The sequence below is a fragment of the Triticum dicoccoides genome, chromosome 5B, assembly GCF_002162155.2.
Source record: "Triticum dicoccoides isolate Atlit2015 ecotype Zavitan chromosome 5B, WEW_v2.0, whole genome shotgun sequence".
Classification (NCBI taxonomy): Eukaryota; Viridiplantae; Streptophyta; class Magnoliopsida; order Poales; family Poaceae; genus Triticum; species Triticum dicoccoides.
In genome coordinates, this window is record NC_041389.1 from 40,117,725 (window position 1) to 40,138,986 (window position 21,262).

Genomic DNA, 21,262 nt, shown 5'->3' on the forward strand with positions numbered 1-21,262 from the left:
CCAAACTAGATGGATCGGATCAGAGCACCCCCCGATCGAACCAAACTAGCTAGGGGAACATTAGAGCGCGGCAAAGGAAGGAAGAAAGGAAGTAAGGGTCGTCTTCTTACCACCTCCGTAGAACTTGATGTTGTAGTAGCCGACTTGGTGCTACTCGTGGTGAAGGGGCATGAGCTCGCCATCTCCATGGTCATACGACATCTGCAACATCTATTTTCACTACCTCCATTGGTGCTGATGTTGGAGTGAGGCGGAGAATGGTGCTGATGCTGGTCCTGGATCCATCCACGTGGCACGCCTCCTCTGCTGCTCGCAATAAAAGAAGTTATCAACTATATCAAACAACCATTTTTTACAAAATGTAGATAAACCAAGCTTCAGTTGAAACATAGCCAATTTGTTTTGAAGTAAGTATGAGCTGTAAACCAGTACTAGATTGGAAGGAAAATCAACTTTGCTATACCCATTAGAAGATTATATGTTAGAGCCAAGCCCACGGTTTCATTCACTCATCCCTTGAGACAACTAAATCCTCTGTATTCTTCTCTACAAATATAACAACCAGCACATATTTTTCATTTTCTGAAGCATATATAAAATACACTAGAGACAATAGGGGTGGGCATCTCATATTTTAAATGACTGTAGTAATGACTTTGCTTTTCTGGATGGAAAAGGTTGTCCATTTTAGATTGGCGATACAAACCTAAGAATCTTAGATATGGATGCAAACAACAATTCCGTTTTTTTTCGTTGAACATCCTGACTGGTGATGTAAATATATTTTTATATCAATTGGGTCACCCTGACCGAAAATTCTGACTACGCCACTGTCTCTAGCATATCTTCACTCAACGGCTTTAATACCTATAATCCACAAGGATATCAAGTCGGTTAATATACTTTTGGATGATACTCTAATAGCTAAGGCAGCAGACTTTGGATCATCAAGGTACATTCCATTAGACAAATCAGGTTTAACAACAATGGCGCAAGGTACATTAGAATAATTGGATCCTATGTACTTCTACACCGGGCAACTCACAAAGAAAAGTGATATTTACAGCTTTGACGTTATGCTCATAGAACTGATGACTAAAAAGAAGTCGTTTTCCTATATGGATTCTGAAGGTGATGGCCTTGTGGCACATTTTGCTACCATGTTTGCTGAAGGCAATTTGTTACAGATATTAGATCCACGAGTTATTAACGAGGGTGGGGACAAAATTGAAGAAATTGCTGCAAGTAGCATGTATGTAATTAAAGAGGGGAGGAACGCCAAACCATGAGACGAGTGGAATTGAGGCCGGAAGGAGCTCAATTACATGTGGACCATGTTGCAGCAGTAGTGGAAGAATTTGATGGGAATGGTATTGTGATAAATTCTCAAATAACTAGAGATGGAATAAGCCACCAAGAAGGCCTTACTAGGCATTATAGCATGGAAGAAGATTACACATTATCAAAAGTTATCCACGGTGGTTGTGCTTACTTGTGAGCTGGCCACCATTGGTTTCCAACAATTTATGTGCATTCAGTTACATCAGAGAAGCTAAGTGGACAATGGCTAAGTTGTAAGGACTTTGGTTGTGTACTATGCCCCGGGGGGCTGGGGGGGAGGGGGGGGGCAACATGGGCCAAGCTGAAGGAAACCCATTCTTTTATCTCAAAAGGCCCAATTTATTGTCTACTCTTCACAGTTTCTGCCATGAGTTGGGCGGGCCACGGCCCATTTGGCCTGGCTGTAGCTCCGCAGTGCTCCAGTGTTCTTTGCACTGCCATAATTGTTGAATAGATTGAAAATTTTCCTCGCAAAGAAAAAGGTCCTTTTCACGCAATTTTTTCCGTATATTTCTACAAGAGGTTGTTTCCAAGACTCGAATCTGTGACCTTGTGCTCACAAGGAAACAACTTTACTGCTGCCCCGAAGATCCCCTTCCTTTTAAGGATTGTATGTATTCCTGCAAAAAAAAAACTCCTGGCCATTAAAAAGCAGTTTTTAAATAAAAAATATTTGAATTATTTTTTTGAAACAAATATTTGAATTATTTTTGAAAGTTGAAAGCATAGAAAGTTAGTAGAAACATTCAAGAGCTGGGAGGCCCTGCCTGATATTTTGGCCGTCCGGACCGGACGCCGGCGCCACGCTCCAATACCGCATCCTCTGCTTCTCCTCCCACGGCCTACCTCAAAGATGCCGCCACGGCTCTAACCTCCCCCCCTCCCGCGCCCCACCGGCACCACCGCGCCACCGCCCCATTCCACTCCCCACCGCCGCCCCAACCCCCAAGCCCGGGCCTTTCCGCCGCCCCCACCGCCCCGCCGGCCATGGCGTCCCACCTCCGCCTCCACCTCGCCGCGCCGCCGCCCCCTGCCCTCCGCCACCACCACCAGCACCTCCCCCGCCTCCGCCTGCCCCGCCCGCCCAGACTGCCCCTCCTCGGCATCCCGTCCCCGGCGGCGTCCTCCTCCCTGCGCCACCGCGTCGTCTCCCCCGCCCTGGTCCGCGCGAGGGTCGGCGGCGCCGACGCGGAGGACTCGGACGGCGAGGGGGACGGGGACGCTGGCGGGGCGGGAGGCCTCGTCGGGGAGGACGCGGCCGTGTTCCGGCTGGCCGACCAGCGGGTGGCGTCGTGGGCCTACTTCGCCGGGATACTCTCCGTGGTGCTCTACGGGCTCAACGTGCTCTGGATCGACCCGGCCACCGGGGTCGGGACCGGGTTCCTCGACGCCGTCGCCGCCGTCTCTGACAGCCCCGAGGTGCGTCTCCCCAGGAACCATTCCCTGCTACTCTCTGCCTGCCTGTATTACATGGAGCAAATGATTCATTCGCTCCGCTCTGCTAAGTACAGTAATACACTAACGATTACCTTGACCGATTGGGATGGTTTGGGCACGTTCTTGCCTCGAGTACTAGAATTTGTATGGGCTCGCACTGTGGTTTCTAAAGTACTCCCTCCGTAAACTAATATAAGAGCTTTTAGAATACTAAAGTAGTGATCTAAACGCTCTTATATTAGTTTACAGAGGGAGTACTAGATAGAACAACTAACATAAGTACCTTGGTATTTTTGTTTTGAAATTGGAACCCCTGTTTATTTTGTACGTATTGATGATCAAAATTACATCAGATAAAAGGAGGGGAACCAGCTCACTATAGGAAGTTCTTCCGTCCACTAACAACTAGTACTACCATACATTCTAGCCATCTTAGCAAGCCCGTCAGCAACTGAATTTGCCTCCCTGTAGCTCGCCTTGATTCCATATTTGACCACCTTGTTGCTCGCCTCCAAAGACTGGCTTCGACTTCGAAGCTTCATCACTTTGAGTGGCTTGACTTCAAAGCGGTCCGGCACAAGGTGCTGGGAGAATTTTCACGGAAATCCAAATGCCCTCAGGGCCGGCGACAAGCTTGTGCCGTGGCTGGGGAATGCTGCAAAAGTGTGACAGGGCTGATAGGGTAAAGCGTGCACGCTCCCTGATCTCTTGGATGATATGACACATTTGGCGTCTTTGGAACGGCTGCCACTTCAACAGAGCAAGGCCGGAGGTGCAGTCACGGGTTGATTTAATCCTCATGAAAATGGAGGCCCCGAGGATTTTCCACAACAAGCTCGGCCGCGTGAATATGTGATGTTTGAGAAGCAGTAGGATAGGAGTAGTTTAGCTGTGCAGTTTGTTTTGCGATCTTCTGCTTCTTCTTTTCTCTTTCCTGGCTGTTTCTGTTTTTTGCCTTTGTTTTCGGCTGTAAGTTTGACGTCACCTGGATGTTTTCTTCTAATACAAAATGATGCGCACTTAGGTGTGTGGCCTTTGCTCGTTGACTTACTGTAGCAATTTAGATCATCAATGGTTTTCATTTTGACTAAAATCCAATTCTCAATAAATATCTCAATGATGGCACTCCCTGTATTTTAACAATAACCAAGTAAAACATCTTTTGCTGGTTAGTAAATGCACGCCTGGTATGAATTACACTTGCTTTGCTATATGTTTGAGAAAATCACAATTTGTCCATATTTGTAAGACTAGTGTAAATCTAGTAAATGTACAACTAATGAATCAAAGTAAATATGCTGTATGTGTGAATCCAAATTGATTTGTAATAACATGCTTCTGCTGGTACTTTTTGGCTGCATTGAGCATTTGTAGTGAAATACACTACTTCTCAACATCAATCATATATGCTCTTTCTTTCCATGTTTACAAGGCCTATTAATCATTTCTGAATTCAAAACTGTTCAAGTTTGACCAAGTTCCTAGAAAATATATCAACACCTGCGGTAATAGCATGCTTCTGTTGGTATTTTTTGGCTGCACTGAGCATTTGCAGTGAAATAATTTTCAACATCAATCATATATGCTCCCTCTTTCCATGTTTACAAGGCCTATTAATCTTGTCTTAATTCAAAATTGTTCAAGTTTGACCAAGTTATATCAACACCTATGGTAACTAAGGCAACATATCTCGTGAATCCGGGCTATTTCCTGTGTCCGTGTATCCCTTCTTTCTCAGCCCCACGATCTTAATCTCGCACCTCACATGCAGTCAAGCGTCTTTTTACATTTACCTGCCCGCTCTCTAACTTAAAACCATTATTATTTGCAAAAGAGCCCCTTAAGCATCTGACGCAAGATCCCTAGTTGTGCGCCTCAAAATCCTCTTTGCCCAATCAGCCGCATCTCCTCCAAAATCAAATTCCAATCGGAAGGCCTCCTACAGCGGCAAGCCTGCAACCACGGCCCGGTCGATTCCCTAGAAGTCCTCTGGCGATGGAATCAAGTGGCGACGACGATGGCAACCCCACGGCCACCAGCGACGTCGACGATGGGCCGGACGGTCGTCTCGACGGCGAAGTCATCACGAACTGGCGTTGTTCCGCGCTGGTGACGAAGCATCTCTGATGAGGCGCCATCCCCTGGATGGCCTTCCCCGGCCGCTTTGATTCCTTCAGAGGAAGCTGTAGACGAGAACTACAGAAAGTAGGTCGTATGCTGTAGCAGATGTACTAGTGGAAATACTGAGTTGATGTACTCGGTCGAGGGACATGCACATTACTAATGCAAGTGCTTGTATCAGTAAACTGTTGAATATTTACAGCATAATGAATAGCAATGGCTTGTTCAGATCAGAGGCATTAGTTAAGCTTTTCCTTGTTACTGTAGTTTGCTTGGCACTTGGCCAAAATTATCCTCTTTGCTGTTGCCAAAAAATTAAGTGACTAATTCAGTTATGTGTTAAAAAAATAATAACATAGATAACATTACATTAAACTTGTCATAAATTATTTTCTAGATTCTGTAGCCATTTGACAAGCATTAAACTTGTCATAAATCAAGATTTTTTTTTTTGACATAACACAAATTCTGATCCATTACATGAATTCAGTACACCAAAGTGTACATGATAACATAGATAAATTTATTCTTTGCTTGGACAACTTGTTGTATCAGGAAGCACTATTTGGCTGCATATCTTGCACAATCACACTCCCTTTCCCTTTTTTGCTTGGACAATTACGACTATCATGAAACACCATTTGCTTGCACGTCTTGCACAAGCGTGCGACCTTTACCTTCCCTTCTTTGTCCTTATTTTTCCGATCCCCCTCCTTAATCTCCTTTCCTTGCTTTATTCTTTTGCATCTTCCCACGGTACGAACATCCGTTGGCGGATGTATATGAACTTCGGTTGGAATATTGCAACCAATAAAAGCCTCATATTCCTCTTGCCTAGTGCTTTGGGTAGCTGCAGGGACCATTTGGTCCAAAGGCGCCTCAATGTTCAAAACACTTGATGTTAAGAAGTCCATGCCTTCATCTGAATGCTTCGCCTTTTGAATAAGTTCTTCCATCTTATTGCGTACAGTTGAAATCTTCTTTCTCGTGGCCGCATCCAGTGCATCCGTGGGTTTTTCTTCTAGTAGGTTTCCCTGTTCATCATAAACATTCTCCCTGCAAAATAAAAGAATGTTGTTAGTCATATGATTTCGGAATAACAATAAGAAATCAGTTCACATGTATTACTTTTTCTTACCTTTTGCACCTCTTCTGCCATCTTTTCATAATGTAGTGGCTGGGAAGCTCATTTTGGTTTTCAATCCTCAACACTTGGATAATATGGCGACATGGAAAACCGACTGACTCAAACAACTTGCACGAACAGTTTGCTGTCATGCTTGTAGTGTCATAGCAAACCTCCCTAACTTTACCAGACCGACCTCTCAGGGTCACATTTTTTACCCCCACACCTTGTGTAATACTCTGAACAAAACAATGGTCTCTAGCAGCAATAATCTGTAGCTGAAGTTTCTCGAACACCTCATATGTGAATACCTCACTACCTTGTTTCTCCATTGTCCATGGTGTAAATAGTTGAGGGGTGGTATGTATGCTTCTGTTGTCTGCCATTAATTCTTCCTCACGTTGGCATTCTAAAGCTGTGTCAAACCTCAGCCAAAACTCAACAAAAGCGAGCCTTCGATGAATGAAGCGGTTAAAAAAAGAATTTGCACTTTCTGATCTTGAAGTGGTTCGAAGAATGCCTGCTAGAGATATATCCATAAAGTACGCTGGTATCCATGTGTCTCGAATGCTAAACCTCTTGGCCAACCACTCATTTTCCTCCACCCAAAATCAGTAATGATGGAATTCCATTGTGACTCAAACTCAGTTGAAGTTTCCGAACCCCAAACACACGAGTTCAATCTTGTCCAAAAATCAGAATCTTCTCTAATCGAAGGTCCAACCTTTTCAGGAACCTTTTTACATTATATGCCACATGCACAACCTATGCACAGTTGTTGGAAGAACTTTATCAATACCATTCTTGATGCTAGGCTTCATCGGTTATGATGAGTCTAGGTGCTGCCCCTCCCATTGCTGTTAGGAAGGTCTGAAATAACCAAATGTATGACTCATCCTTCTCATTTGATAAGAATGCAGCACCAAAAAAGACACTTTGTAAGTGATGATTAACCCCTGTAAATGGTGCAAATATCATGTTATACTGATTAGTGGTGTATGTAGAATCGAAGGATATCACATCACCAAAGTGACTATAGTTCTTCCTGCTGGTGGCATCCGCCCAGAACACACGCACCAACTCCCCCTCATCATTCACCTCAAAATCATAGAAAAATGCTGAATTCACTTCCTGCTTTCTAGCTAATTGGGCCACAAACATTTGAGCATCTGCATCTCTGATTTTATACCTGAGTCCGCGGTAGTAATTCTGCAAGTCCCTCTTTGTGCACCCAGCATTCGGAATTCCACCCTCACTAACTTGCAGGAGCCTGTATGCCTGCGACGTTCCAATACTTGCCTTATGACATGTGTATAAAGTATTTTTTGCCCTCTCACTAACTCTACGATTTGATCTGATCAAATGACGCTTATTAGGCGATACAAGGCCATGAACATGGTGCTCAATCAGTGAGTCTATCTTGTAGGTGTTCTCCCCACAAAGTCTAACAAAGATATGGGCATCACAACCGCATCGCGTATCTGTCTGCTTACGCCTTTTCCTCAAGGGGTCATTAGTCTCTTTACTATCTTTTGCCTTGAATCCTTCCCTATTACACATGAAACGCTTAGTACGGACCACCTTATTATCAATCTTTTTTTGTTGTCCAATGCGAACACCAAAACCTGATTGATGCGCATATTCCTTGTAGAACTTCTCCACAGCCTCGAGTCCTTCAAATGTCATACCCACTTTAGGCTTCAGATGCTCATCACATTCAGGTATAAAAGACGAAGACTGCAATATCAAGAATAAACCAAAATAAGCATCTTCATGCATAGTTTCTGTTCTTAGTGCAAAGTGGACTTACGAAGAGAGGTATGTTTGTGTTCTTTTTGGGCGTACTAAATCCTCCCTGGCTCGTATGCATTTGAACATTATTCATAGGATCCATACTGCTGCACACAGGATTATAATATTAGCCTTCAAACTACACTTACGGATGTACACAAGGATCGAATTTGTTTTTACCTCAAACTTTTGGTGCCCTCGTGTCTCTGATTGCAAGTGGTATTACCTGCTAGTTGTTCATTTGTAGTCGCCACTGCATCAAAGCATCACCGGTTATAGTCTTATAAAGGAGATGGGTCTAGATCGGAGAAGTACATGCATGGATGGCTTGCCGGTGCTTGTCAGGTTCGTATCAACCGTGGAAGCAGTGGAGCATATACAGGATAGGGATGCTACCTGTATGGGCTTCCTGCCGGTGGACGTCGGGATCAACTCAACGGAAATCAGAGACGCCTGGCGTTTGACGGCGGCGGCGCACGAGGCACACGCGCGGTCAGGGTATCCTTGCAAAACTAAATTGCAGGTTTTAGTTGGAGGGTGGGCGTATTAGTGTAAAATTACCACTAAGGCTGCTAATTCTCGGGATTAAGATCGTGGGGCTGAGAAAGACGGGATGCACGGACACAGGAAATAGCCCGGATTCACGAGATATGTTGCCGGTAACTAATAAATATAATTTCATGATAGATCCAGTTATATTGATTTCATATTGTATATGTTTGATATTTGCTTCTAGAAACTTGCTCAAACTTTAAAAGGTTTGACTATAGACAAGATTAATAGGCCTGGTATAAATGGGAGGCGTGCTAAATTGCATCGCATTGCAATCATTTATATGATCCGGTTCATTAGTCATTTCTTGCTCTTTTGCTTTATACTCACCTTTTAATGCTTGGGTTGTTCATGTTATTGCTTTGATGGCATCCTGATCCATAAAAATACATTTATACTCTACCAGCTATTTCTTAGCTTGGCAATTAATTGTAATCATGTAGCTAGATACATATCTTTACCATCTGTATCTCCGTTGCAGGTCGTTTTGTTGCTCCTTACCCTCATCTTTGCTTTAGTCCATAGTGGCATGGCAAGCTTACGTGAAACTGGTGAGAAAATAATAGGCGAGCGAGCTTACCGCGTGCTGTTTGCTGGAATATCACTACCTCTGGCACTTAGCACTATTGTGAGTATTTTGTATATTGTTTTTTCTTTTTCCTTTTGTTAGATGGTAAGCCTTCCTGTATCTTAGAAAGTTGTGTCCTATATAACTTGCAGGTCTACTTCATAAATCATCGTTACGGTGGTGTTCAGCTGTGGGATGTTAAAGGCGTCTCAGGCGTCCATGAGCTTGTTTGGCTGTCGAATTTCATCTCATTCTTGTTTCTGTATCCATCTACTTTCAATCTTCTGGAAGTGGCAGCCGTGGACAAGCCAAAGTTACACATGTGGGAAACTGGAATAATGCGCATCACGAGACATCCACAGGTATAAAGATATACTTATATGGGTCATGAAACTCTTGCGCTAGGAGTTTGAAGCTCCTTTTCTTTATTGTGCATCATGTTAATACGTGCTTTATCTAATCAACAGTTACCTTTTTAGTTTGTTGGGCAGGTGATCTGGTGCCTAGCTCACACGCTGTGGATCGGCAACTCGGTCGCCGTGGCGGCCTCCGTCGGACTGATCGGCCACCATGCATTCGGCGTTTGGAACGGCGACAGGAGGCTGGCGTCACGCTACGGCGAAGCCTTTGATGTCCTGAAGAAGAGGACCAGCGTCGTGCCGTTCGCTGCGATCGTTGATGGACGGCAGAAGCTGCCTGAAGATTATTACAAGGAGTTCATCCGGTTACCGTACATCACGATCGTCGCTCTGACCCTGGGCGCGTACTTTGCGCACCCGTTGATGCAGGCGGCCAGCTACCGGCTTCCCTGGTAACTAACGGTGAAATGCAGGTTGATGATGTATGTATGTATGTCATTTTGTAGTACGGTGTTATGGAAACATGACAGCCAACAGAAACAAAAGAAATAGTGGTGCATTTGCAGTGTGTATGGTGCCCTATGAGCAGATGGATCAGCTTGCTGCACCTAGGGTTGTAATGCTACTACTGGCCTGTTTGTTCAGGCATTCATTTGTAAGTAAAAGAGGACCAAGCACCAAAAGAAACAAGTGCCCAGCTGATGCTGCAGATGAAAGCTCAAGCCATGTTGCAGCATATATCAACGCCTGAAACATCAAATTAGTTTCATTAGATACTTTATACTAAACATATTTTGTACTATGTATGTTTAATGTTGTAAATTTTATCATATTTTTCAATATTTTTTTAGCGAGGACAAAATTAGACCTCCAATTTTTACTTTATTTTTTGAACAAGCAAAGGCACCGAAGTGTCAAATTCATTCAGCTCATAGAGAAAGTACAAAGAGAATTACATAGATCTGCTGAAGATATAGAGAGGAGTAGTAGCAGTATCTAGAAAAGAGAGTTGAAGAAAGACCCTATATGAGGCAAAGTGGAAATGACCACTACACCATGATCAACATGGTCAGAACAAGCAAAGGAACACTGTGAATCTGAAACTAGGAACTGTTGTTGCCTTTTGCTTCACTACTGATCGACCATCTTTCTTGAAGCAAGCAGATCAAGGTCCTGTAGAAACAGCAAAATACATCTGCAACCAGGATGAAAACCCTGCAAAATAAGAAATTGATGTACATAAAAAGCCAAGCACAATGCATAGTACAGAGAGAAGGCAAAGCTCAATAAGTAACAAAGAACATGCCCAAGCTTCCATCTATAACTGTGATAAAAACTTGCCACACCAAAACATACAGGGAGAAAATTAATAACAGTGAACTGTATGAATTCTAAAGCCCTTAATCTGAAAATTTCAAGAAGAGGCAGTATTGGGCAAAGACCATGAGTGTGTCTTGCTGCAAAACAAGAGAGCCGAGAGTCGCCAATAGCACGAAAAACTTGTTGAGCAAGATTATGAGAAATACCGTTGATCTCCCTAGAAATGTGAAACACCTTTGGCTGCAGCTGATAAGTAGTCTTAAAAAAATTAGCCAAAGATTTCCTGATATTCCATGGAGTTTCAGAAGTGGAGACATTATCTAGAGCAACAGCCCCCGGTAAATACCAAGCAGTCTGTCAGAAAAGTAGGCCGGGCAATGTTGAGTCGAGATGCAAAATAAGCAGCAAAAATTAGTGCAAGAGCCTCCGCTTGCAGAGGAGTAGAAGTTGGAGGAGCTGAAGCTTGCACTTGCACATTGATCTCTCCTCGATTAGAGGGTAAGGAAATAAAGACCCCCACACCTGTGACAACATGTCCTTGCAACAAACCTGGAATTTTCTTGGTCCTAAAAGCTGCATTCGAATAGATTTTAGTCCCATCAACCAATAAATCAGACCTAAGGGTTCTGCCAGGCAAAGGAATTTGATTAGAAGACAACTGAGTTGGTGTTGGAGCCTGATTCAAGAGAAGGGCATTGTCATACACATTAGAGGTTAACGCAAGAGCAGCAATGTGAACTTGATGAGGAAGAGATTTCGCCCTATCAAAGAGAAAATCATTCCTTCCTTTCTAGAGACACCAAAGAAATGTAAAAATGTTAGGAAGAGAACCATATGGATGCCTCATGCGAAGAAAATCAAGAAGAACAGGATACAAGGTGGAATGCCCCTGGACTAAAGCATCCGAATGAACAAACCAAGGAGAGGAAAACAAAGCCGCATGAGAAAAAGAGCACATGAAAAACAGATGGAACTCATCCTCTTGTTGACCACATCGGCAACAATTTTTTGAAATGTGAATGGAAAATCTACCAGCCCTCAACCCCGTAGGAAGAGCCCTCCTAAGCAGTCTCCACGCAAAAGTTTTAACTTTTGGCAGCATATCCTTTTGTTTTCAAATGAGTTTAAGAAGACTTGAGAGATCCAAAGGAACAGCAGAAGGTGCATTTAGGGGAATGGCCTGAATTTCATGCAAACAAAGTTTATAGGCAGATTTTGGAGAACAAATACCATTATGAGTGAGATCACAACAAAGCTTATCCGAACTATCATCATCAATAATATATGTTTGCACAATAAAAGAGGCCAAAGGTTCTTGAAAAAGGGAGCAAACCAAATCATGATTCCAAGTTTTTTGGTCCGGAAGCCAAAGATCTTTAACTGGATGGAGAGAGAGTAGAAGAACAAACAGTGCCGACACACTGGATGCTGTCGGTACTATTATCAGCAGTCATTTCAGGGCATATACAGTAATATTGTTGTTGTATTTGTCTTCTAAAATGGGGAAACTTTATTTTGCTACTAGCTTTTGCCCATTTTTCATATGCCACTATAATTTGAAATCTCAATTGTCATTTCGTTGCAGAGGCAAGAAAAATCCTGTCACTTCTGCCACTCTTAGCTTTTGACAATGTATCAGAATTGTCAAAAGCTAGGAGTGGCAAAAGTGAAATATCAATTATAGGATAGCATAAGTGAAGTGGAACAAAACTAGAGTGGTAAAAACAATTTTTTTTTCAAAACTTTTAAATTACCTTAAAACATGTGAAAATCATTGTCACGTACATCCTTTGTAACTAAATAAATATAAAACACCTTTTGCAGGTTAGTTGAACTGCACAAACATCTTACATGTAGTTATAGAAATAGTTTTTACTAAATCTCATACTAAATCGACGACAATTAATATGAATCGGAGGAAGAAGTATTATTATTTCTCTATTTTTTTTTATGAAAAACTGCTCATCACACACCGAGGAAAAGCAACCAAGAACACGAATTTGCATAGTCCAAGCAGGGCCCGCCTGTCAGCACCCGTACGTGGGATTTCATCTCAGCCGTCCGTGAAACGCTCCTCGTGATTCGTGCAGCGATGGCGGCCATATGTCCTGGCCCACAAGGCACCGCGAAACGACCAAACCCCAAACCCTTCTCCCCTTTTCTTCCCCAACCCTTCCGGCGGCGGCGGCGGCGCGTTGGCTCTCGCTCCCTCCCCACCGTCTCCGATGGCCCTCGTCGCCGGCTCCTACGAGCGCTTCATCTGGGGCTTCTCCCTCAAGGCCCTCGCCGCCTCCGCCGCCGAGGAGGCCCAGCCCCTCGCGCCGCTCTTCTCCTACCCGGCCCACGCGGGGCCCATCCGCTGCGTGGCGGCCGCGCCGCGGGCGGGGCTCGCGGCCTCCGGCGGCGCCGACGACTCCATCCGCCTCTACGACCTGCGCGCCGCCGCCGACCTCGGCCCGCTTCTCGACCCCTCCGCCGCCGTCTCCGCGCTCGCCTTCCACTCCATCGGCCCCGTCCCGCGCAACCTCCTCGCCGCCTCCGACGACGGCCTGCTCCACCTCTACGACGCCGACGGCTTCGCGCTCCTCACCTCGCTCCGCGTCTTCCCGCGGGGCCGCGAGGCCGCCGACGCCCTCGCCGTGCACCCCTCGGGCCGGGTCGCGCTCGCCGTCGGCCGCGCCGGGGGCCTCTCCATGGTCAACCTCCTCCGCGGCCGCCGCAGCTTCACCTGCCGCCTCGAGCGCCCCGCCTCCACCGTCGCCTACTCCGAGGACGCCGCCGGCGGTGACCGTTTTGTGATGGCCGCCGAGGAGAAGGTCACCGTGCATGACTCCGAGGACGCCAGGATCATCCATGAGATGCCCTGCGACAAGAGGGTTCTCGCCTTAGCTCCATCAAAGGTATTCACATTTGCTCCTGAAAAACCACCTACATAGTTAATCATGTCATGATAATAGATTCCTCTAGGAAAAAGATCATGGCCATAGGAGTAATAGTTTCTTACCTAGGATTTAGATGATTATGGCTGGTTAATAGTGTACTGTGTAGGGCTTGAGAAGTTCTTGAAAAGTGTTACCCTGTCCAATGCTGATTTGGCAAACCTTCGGTTAGCCATTTGACAGCCCATAATGCAAATTGTTTACCTTGTCCATGGTTTTCGAGTCGCTCTGGGGCAGTGACTCGGAAGAAGTCGAGCCTGCTTTGTGACTAGTCGCGACTCAGAGTCACGAGTCGACACTAAGCTGAGTCGACCATATTTTTGCGACTCATAGACTAGTCGTCGACTAGTCGCAACTAGTCGAGCGACTCGAAATCCATGACCTTGTCCAATGCAAATTTGTTACCCTGTCCAATGCAAATTTGTTATCCTGTCCAATGCAAATTTGACCTTTGGTCAGCTATCTCACAGCCCTAAGGCTCATAGGTATAACATCATGTTGTGGTCAATCTATCAGGACTCAGTTCTGTTTCCCCTTGTGAAGTCGGTGGATCTTCAGATACTTACTGTCATAGGGCTTTAGCTTCACTTCCATTGCTTTTCTATTCTTTGTGCTATAAATCTTTCTTCTAGAAGTAGAGCTTTAGCTTCACTTCCATTGCTTTTCTATTCTTTATGCTATAAGTCTTTCTTCTAGAAGTAGAAACACCACACGAATATGGGCGTACTCTTAATGTCATAGCAATTTAGCTTCACTTCCATTGCTTTTATATATTGCCCACATCTTTTATCATGTATGTGCCAGAATGGAATTCTTTACACCGGAGGGGAGGATCGTGGTATTACTGCTTGGGACCTGTCGACCGGCAAGGTTTCATCGCGCATCGAGGGCGCTCATTCAACCCGTGTAAAAGGGATTGTCGTTTTCGATAACCGGAATGACGGATCTGAATCGAGCACTTTAGTTGCCTCGGCTTCATCTGATGGCATCATAAGGATCTGGGATGTTCGGATGATTGGAAACGAGAAGCCTACTCCGTTGGCAGAGGCCAACACAAAGGCAAGGCTAACATGCCTTGCTGGGACGTCATTGAAATGTAAGTCCATGGAAGCTTCATCTGTACATAAAACAGAGCATGTCATTGATTATTCTCAGAAAAAGAATCATGATTGATGTTGAACCTGTTTCATGAGTTGATACTTGAACAAAATGGCATTTTTCTTCTTCTTCGTATAATCGTATGTCACTTGCATTTGTGTTCTCACTGGTGTTTCCTGATTCTACAGGAGTTAAATCAAGTGAGATGTTGAGTTTGAGTTAAACTATGGATGAAGAGAGGCTGGACTACCAGTTTTGTGATGTTTAGTGTAGTCTATGTAGCGGGCTCTTACTGGTGATATGGACCGAGGCTGGATTCATGGGGAATGTATGATATGAGAACTAGTCATGGATTATACATCATCATAGTTTGGCTTGAGGGCATGGACTGGTTAGATTAATGTCAAGGCGATTGCTAGATCCGGTTGTATCAATCACAAGTTTCCAGTGTGAAACATTTTGTTCTAATATTAAGCCTGCAGGTTGCCACAAATATGTAGCCCCCATGTTGAATTTCTACTCTTTTTTCCACCATTCAATGATGTTCGACATTCGCACCGACACCGAGTTTTCCAGTCAATATACTGAATAATATGAACTGGTGTCTCACACTCAAGCTGGGAACACTTGTCGACCTGATAATCACAAAAATGTTTTTTTTTCCGAAACGGAGGCATAAGATTTGACTCATCTACTGTTAAATAAGGAGAGAATAGAGTTTGGAGAATTACAACACACCCACACATTCGGCATGACAATTACTCGCTCAGAAAAATATTCCCTAATTTCTTTGCGCCCGTGGCCATCCAAAGCTTGGCCTCGTCGACGATGGTGGTGACTAGGATGGTCTCGTCGACGATGGCGGTGAGTAGGATGGTCGGTGGTGCACTTTTGTGGCGGAACACTCGTGCATTTCTTTCATTCCAAATGGTCCAATAGACGAGCACGGTGAGGGAGGCTATAGCTTGCCGGTTAGGGTTGCGGTTGTCGGTTCTCTTGTCCCATCATTGGTAGACGGAGTCGTCCATTAGCCACTCGGGAGTATCCATGTGCGCAAGACCTAGTTTCTCAATAAGAGACTTCCATAGCCGAATCGTGTAGCGGCACTTGAAGAAAAGGTGGGCTCCTGATTCTTGCTCCCTATTGCAGAGCTTGCAAATGCCACAATTTGGCCAACCTCGACGCTCCAAGCAATCGGCGGTCCAAATCCTATCTTGCAACGCCAACCAAGCAAAAAACTTAACCTTTGGAGGTGCCCATGCCTTCCAAACCATGCGATCCAAGGGGGATAGAGTCATGCCTAGGAATTGAGCCTTGTATGCGGTGGCCGCCGTGTAGATCCCATCGTTCGCATGCTTCCAAACGATGACATCTTCGGTTTGCTCATGAAGGTAAACGTCATTAAGGAGCATCCAAAGAGTGAAGAACTCCCTAATGTGGGCGATGGAGACAACCGTGTCCATGTCATGATTGATCTTGAAGATCCAAGCGTTCCCCACGAGGGCCTCACGGACCTTCCAATTCTTTCTTCTCGAGGCCGCAAACAAGAGTGGCGCGATATCCTTGGGTTTGCGACCAAGAAGCCACAGGGAGCCCCAAAAAGGCGTTTTGGCGCCATCCCCTACAGTGATAGTTGTAGAGGCATCGAAAAACTCGAGGTCCTCCTCCGTGCACGGGTTTCCAAGGCCAACCCATAATTTGCGGGGCTCAGTCCATTCATACCATGGCCATTGGAGCCACAAAGCACGTGCAAACTTGTCGGTGTCGAGCACCCCGAGGCCATCATATTCTTTTGGTCTAGAAACCACCTTTCAGTTGACCTTGCATTTGGCTCCCGTTGTCTTGTCCGAGCCGGACCAAAGGAAAACTCTCTCAATTTTGTTAAGGCTATGGAGAGAGCTCTGAGGCACGATGAGGGGCGTGATGGAGAATACTGCTTGAGAGGTAATGATCGACCTAACAAGTGTCGTACGACTGATGGTAGTGATGTTTTGGCCCTCCCAAGTGACCAATTTGCCGGCTGCTTTGTCCTCAAGGTATTGGAAATCCACCTTCTTCAGTTGCCAAACAGTTTTCAGTTGTAAATATCTTTCTGTTCCTTTGGGGCAGGGCATGTGGGTCGATTGATGAATATTTAGCTTACATGATTCATGCTAAATTGTTCATTGTTATTTTTTTGACATGATTCATGCTAAGCTTGAATTGCAGGCCAATCCCCACTAGTGCAGCACTGGTTTGGTTTGGATATTAAGGATCTTGACATCCTAATATAAGCTACTACTCCCTCCATTAGTAGCATATAAAAAACGCTCTTATATTATGAGACGGAGGGAGTAGTATGATGGATGAAACCAATCTATTTGAGCATCACCTCTGATAACAATCAAACAAAACCCATAGAAAACTATCTCTCTTGGTTTACAGCACGCCGAGGAGATTGTTTATTGTAAGACATGTTGCGGCTAGAGTTTCTTGAGCAGGATGGGCGCGCCATGATCAGGCTGCAGGGTGGAGACCGGGAACGGGGCGTGCCTGTAGGACGGCGACAGCCCGAACTCGAAGCGCTGCAGTATCCTGCTCAGCGCCATCTTGGCCTCGATGAGCGCGAAGTTCTGGCCGACGCACACCCGCGGGCCCCACCCGAACGGGATGAACGCCGGCGACGACGAGCTCCCGGACGCCTTGGAGACGCCCTCCGCGAACCTCTCCGGCCTGAACTCGTCGGCGTCCTCTCCCCAGACGTCCGGGTCATGGTGGAGGAACACGATGGGCAGCGAGAGGATCACGCCCGGCGGGTACCTGACGCCGCCCAGCTCCACCTCCGTACGTCTGCCGGTCGAACTGGATCACCGGCGGGTACAGCCTGAGCACCTCGTGCAGCACCATGGACACCTGCATGCGCGCCCACAATAATTGTTTCAAAGTTGCAGTGAAATATGTACAAGTTTGTTCGAGTATAAGGTTTTGGATGTTTCCACACCCACCACTTTGAGGTTTGAGCTGGTTTATGCCGTCCAGGTCCGGCTGGTCCTTGTTCCCGAAGACGCGCAGGACCTCCTCCCTCGCGCGGTCCTGCCACTCGGGGTGCATGCTCAGCGCGACCAGCGTCCAGGTGAGCAGCACCGCGGTGGTGTCCATTCCGGCGAAGTAGAAGAGCTTGAGTTCGCCGATGATGTCGTCCATGGTCATGATGGGCCTGGAGCTCCCGGCTTGCTTCGTCTCCGCAATGTTGCACTCCATCAGCACGCCCAGCAGGTCATCGTTGCTGGCCTTGCCGTCTTTCATGGCCTTCTCCCTCTTGCCGATTATGCCTTTGAGCAGCGACTCGACCTCGCGCGCGTTCGCCTTCACCCGTCGGTTGAGCCGCATGGGCAAGAACCTGCAGGGATGATAAAACCGAGCAGGAGCAGTGATCATGAGCTGGTAACAAATGTGCAGAAGTGACCAAAGAGAGAGACCAAGAGTTTAAGGGAGGAGGAGACTCACTTGAAACCTGGGAGGTAGAGGGTGTTGAGCATCTTCACCACGTTCTGGGCCTGCTCCGACTGTATCTGGAAAATCCTCCTCCCTTCGGTGAAGCTGCTGCCGAACGCCGCGCGCGAGATCACGTCGCCGGTGAGGTTCTGGAACTCCGGCCAGACGTCCATCTCCTTGGCCTCGTCGGACCCCACGTGATCCTCCCACCTGGTCACCAGCTCATTGCAGCAGGCGACGAAAGCGGGCATCATTTTCTGCATCACAACCAAGGCAAAAGAACCACCATTCAGACACGCGATGCGAGTCGGGCCTCAGAGTTTCAAGTTGTAAAAGAAATCATAAAGGAAGAACCTTGAGTTTCTCGAGATGGAAGGCGGGGTTGATGATCCTCCGGTGAGCGGCCCATTTCTCGCCGCCGTGGCTCACCAGCCCGTTGGCCAGCCGCCTGACGATGCCGTTGCTGAACTTGCGCTTACGGAAGTGCCCGGACTTGTTGGCCAGTATCTCCCGCACCAGTTTGGGATCGTTCACGATCACCCTCGGCGTCGGGCCGAACCAGGTCACCGAGATCTTCCCTGCAAATTTTCAGCTTCCTTGAGTTTCAGACATGCAAGTCTCTTAACAAGTGGCCATCACAGCCATGTTCACTAATAACTTCTTTAATATGCAAAAAAAAAAAAGAGTATATAGTATTATGCAATGATGGATTTAATTTACTTACCGTGCTCCTTGATCACGCTGTGGTACAGAGGGGCCACCCGCGCTGTGATATCGTGTGACGGCGGCAGCATGGGCTCCGACCGGGCCACGGCGACCAGCCGGGAAAACTCCTGCAGATCGCCGAACTGCTGAGGCCCTGGGTCCGCAGCGCTCGGCCCAGCCTCCGCGGGGTGATCCAGGCCAGCTCCAGCACCCGCCAGGCCCACCATAGAGCCACGATCGCCGCAAGCGAGAGAAGCAGGCTCCATTGCTGTGATAGCACAGCTCCGACCGCCATGGCTGCTGATCAGAGCTCTGAAGCCTAGCTCACAGTTTGGTGTTGGGCATGCAATGCAAGAGGTGAGTGCTAGGAGAGAAGCTATGCTATGCAGAGAGGGAAACCACTTATATAATAGGCGGCAAACTCCTGTGGATGTTATGATACTGTTTTGATGGAGTAACCAAAGCTGAATGGGAATAATTTTGCTGACAAGCTTCTGGCATCAGTGCGTACGTATCAGAAGCTTATGCATGTCAATCCTGGACTGTAACTGACTAGAGACTCAAGGGTAATCAGCTTCTGCTCAGCAGGGTGTGGCTGCAATTGTGTACTGGCTGGCTAGTGTGAATAAATTACTAATCATAACAAAAATGTTCTCAGTTGGAATAGAGATTGTACAAAAGATTGGTAAGCCTAATATCACTTGAAATGATACAGGAGGCCACTCCATTTGTTATGGAATTTTCTGGTTGTTAACCAAATCCCGAGAAATATACAATCAGATTTTGTTGAGCCACTTTTACATAACTTAGATTTTTGTCTTGTTTTTATCTTGATCAAAACACAAACAGTATAACATCGCGATTTAGCAAAAAAGAGTAATTCACATCTTTTTCACATCAACGTCAAAAGATAAGCACAGCATGCCAACTAGAGTGAAACCTAACCCAGTATTTGGGGCATGTTTAGGATATAATTGATGTTTGTAGGCAGTACATCACATTCAAATTATCAATAATTTTGGCGTATCCCATTGGTATCATCAATACGTTTGGCATAACCTTCAAGGCTCTACAGAAAGGAATCGAACCTTTAAACGGGGGTCGAAAATAAGTTGCAGGTGCAGCAAATGAAGCAAAGCAGTTTCTTACTTTTCAGGACAAGGAACAGTAAAGGTTCCAGGTACAGAGTTTAAACTACTCCCTCTGTTCACTTTTATAAGACCTTGAAGACATTTCAGACAATGTGCAAAACAGCCTATTTTGAGCTGTCTGAAAGGACTTACAAAAGTGAACGGAGGGAGTAGCAGAATTACTGTCAGTTAACAAATTCTTATTCTTACTGTCAAATGTTCTTTTCTTTTTTTGGAACCATGCATACTCTGTTCTGTTAGTGTGTTCAGTTTGGTAGCATGATTTCCCTTTAATTATGCAAGATCAGAATATGTAGTTTCAGTGTCTAGCTAGCTTACTGCATTTTGATCTTGGAGGGTTTTTTTCCGTGTGTAGCTGCTGCTGATGCTGAGGTTATAGAATATGTAGTTTGAGTGTCTAGCTAGCTGCTGATGAGGAATGATCAGGTGGTGGTGCTTCAAAGTTGGTGCCTGGCCATTGTGGCCTAATCACAGCCATCCAAGAGGTGGAGTAGAATAGAGTAGGCTTGTAGAGACCATGAGTGTACAATATGGCAGTGGAGACCATGGCAGTATGAGACCATATTGATGTCAGTCTGAAACTTCACTATAATGCAAATGAAACTGTTGACTGTTAACTGAAACATAAAGTCAAAATTCAGTACTGAAATGAAAGGCTCAATGTACTGAAGTGACAGTAAATTTATGCTGATTTTTATCATTTATGCTGCATTGCTGAAAATTGACAGTAAATTTTCATGTACTGAAGTGAAAGGCTCAATGCTGCATTGCTCTGCAGATTCAGTAAATTATTTTCTTGATCAACAGTAAATAATTTTTAGTACCTTGTCCGATTGTCATGGCCAAATATGACAGCCTTGAAGATTGTTGCCTTAATCATAATGTACCAGCAACTGAATGTACTTATCTTTATCTTTGGCTCCATCTTTTGGAAGATTGGCACCATTATGTAATTACTGTACTTATCTTTATATTTGGCTCCTTAATCCTAATCTACCAGCAACTGAAGTTTTGGTGCCTTATGATGCAGGGGAGATCCTGATACTCTTAGAATGGTCATTGGAGCCAACTATTTCAATCGAGAGAACAATTTTCTAGTGAATGCAGGAGTACTCTGCAATGCCATATGCCATTGCTCAGGTAAGAAAAGAGTAAAATAGAAGAGCTATAACTAAACACAGTGGTAGCTAAAGTACATAAGAATGTCATTGGTTTCTTCGGGTATCTTAAGCCTTGTGTATTGCTTCAGGTTGTCATGGCAAAAAATTAACTGAATTAGC

At 45.6% G+C, this 21,262-nt stretch overlaps 3 protein-coding genes and 1 pseudogene across 3 annotated transcripts; 2 read left to right on the forward strand and 2 right to left on the reverse strand.

Annotated features, from left to right (window-relative positions):
* The first annotated feature begins 2,313 nt into the window (after positions 1–2,313).
* Positions 2,314–10,137, forward strand: LOC119307233 (15-cis-zeta-carotene isomerase, chloroplastic-like). The gene is made up of 4 exons (XM_037583320.1): positions 2,314–2,760; positions 8,850–8,996; positions 9,089–9,298; positions 9,416–10,137. The coding sequence occupies exons 1-4, from the start codon at positions 2,329–2,331 to the stop codon at positions 9,749–9,751; spliced, it is 1,125 nt and encodes a 374-aa protein (XP_037439217.1). The 5' UTR covers positions 2,314–2,328; the 3' UTR covers positions 9,752–10,137.
* LOC119307234 (protein FAR1-RELATED SEQUENCE 5-like) lies at positions 5,290–6,620 on the reverse strand. The gene is made up of 2 exons (XM_037583321.1): positions 6,038–6,620; positions 5,290–5,955 (listed from the first exon to the last, which is right to left on the reverse strand). Exons 1-2 carry the CDS (start codon positions 6,562–6,564, stop codon positions 5,451–5,453), a joined length of 1,032 nt encoding a protein of 343 aa, XP_037439218.1. The 5' UTR covers positions 6,565–6,620; the 3' UTR covers positions 5,290–5,450.
* A 2,627-nt stretch (positions 10,138–12,764) lies between the features above and the next one.
* LOC119307235 (p21-activated protein kinase-interacting protein 1-like) lies at positions 12,765–15,209 on the forward strand. The gene is made up of 3 exons (XM_037583322.1): positions 12,765–13,515; positions 14,359–14,650; positions 14,841–15,209. Coding segments are annotated over exons 1-3 (969 nt in total). The 5' UTR covers positions 12,765–12,840; the 3' UTR covers positions 14,843–15,209.
* A 1,743-nt stretch (positions 15,210–16,952) lies between these two features.
* LOC119307239 lies at positions 16,953–20,197 on the reverse strand (annotated as a pseudogene).
* Between the last annotated feature and the right edge of the window lie 1,065 nt (positions 20,198–21,262).

Coding starts and splice junctions, on each gene's coding strand:
- LOC119307235 (XM_037583322.1), top strand. CDS start 12,841: ATGGCCCTCGTCGCCGGCTCCTACGAGCGCTTCATCTGGGGCTTCTCC. Junction 13,516..14,358: donor TCGCCTTAGCTCCATCAAAG/GTATTCACATTT, acceptor TGTATGTGCCAG/AATGGAATTCTTTACACCGG.
- LOC119307233 (XM_037583320.1), top strand. CDS start 2,329: ATGGCGTCCCACCTCCGCCTCCACCTCGCCGCGCCGCCGCCCCCTGCC. Junction 8,997..9,088: donor CTCTGGCACTTAGCACTATT/GTGAGTATTTTG, acceptor TATAACTTGCAG/GTCTACTTCATAAATCATCG. Junction 9,299..9,415: donor GCATCACGAGACATCCACAG/GTATAAAGATAT, acceptor TTACCTTTTTAG/TTTGTTGGGCAGGTGATCTG.
- LOC119307234 (XM_037583321.1), bottom strand. CDS start 6,564: ATGGATATATCTCTAGCAGGCATTCTTCGAACCACTTCAAGATCAGAA. Junction 5,956..6,037: donor TGGCAGAAGAGGTGCAAAAG/GTAAGAAAAAGT, acceptor TTTATTTTGCAG/GGAGAATGTTTATGATGAAC.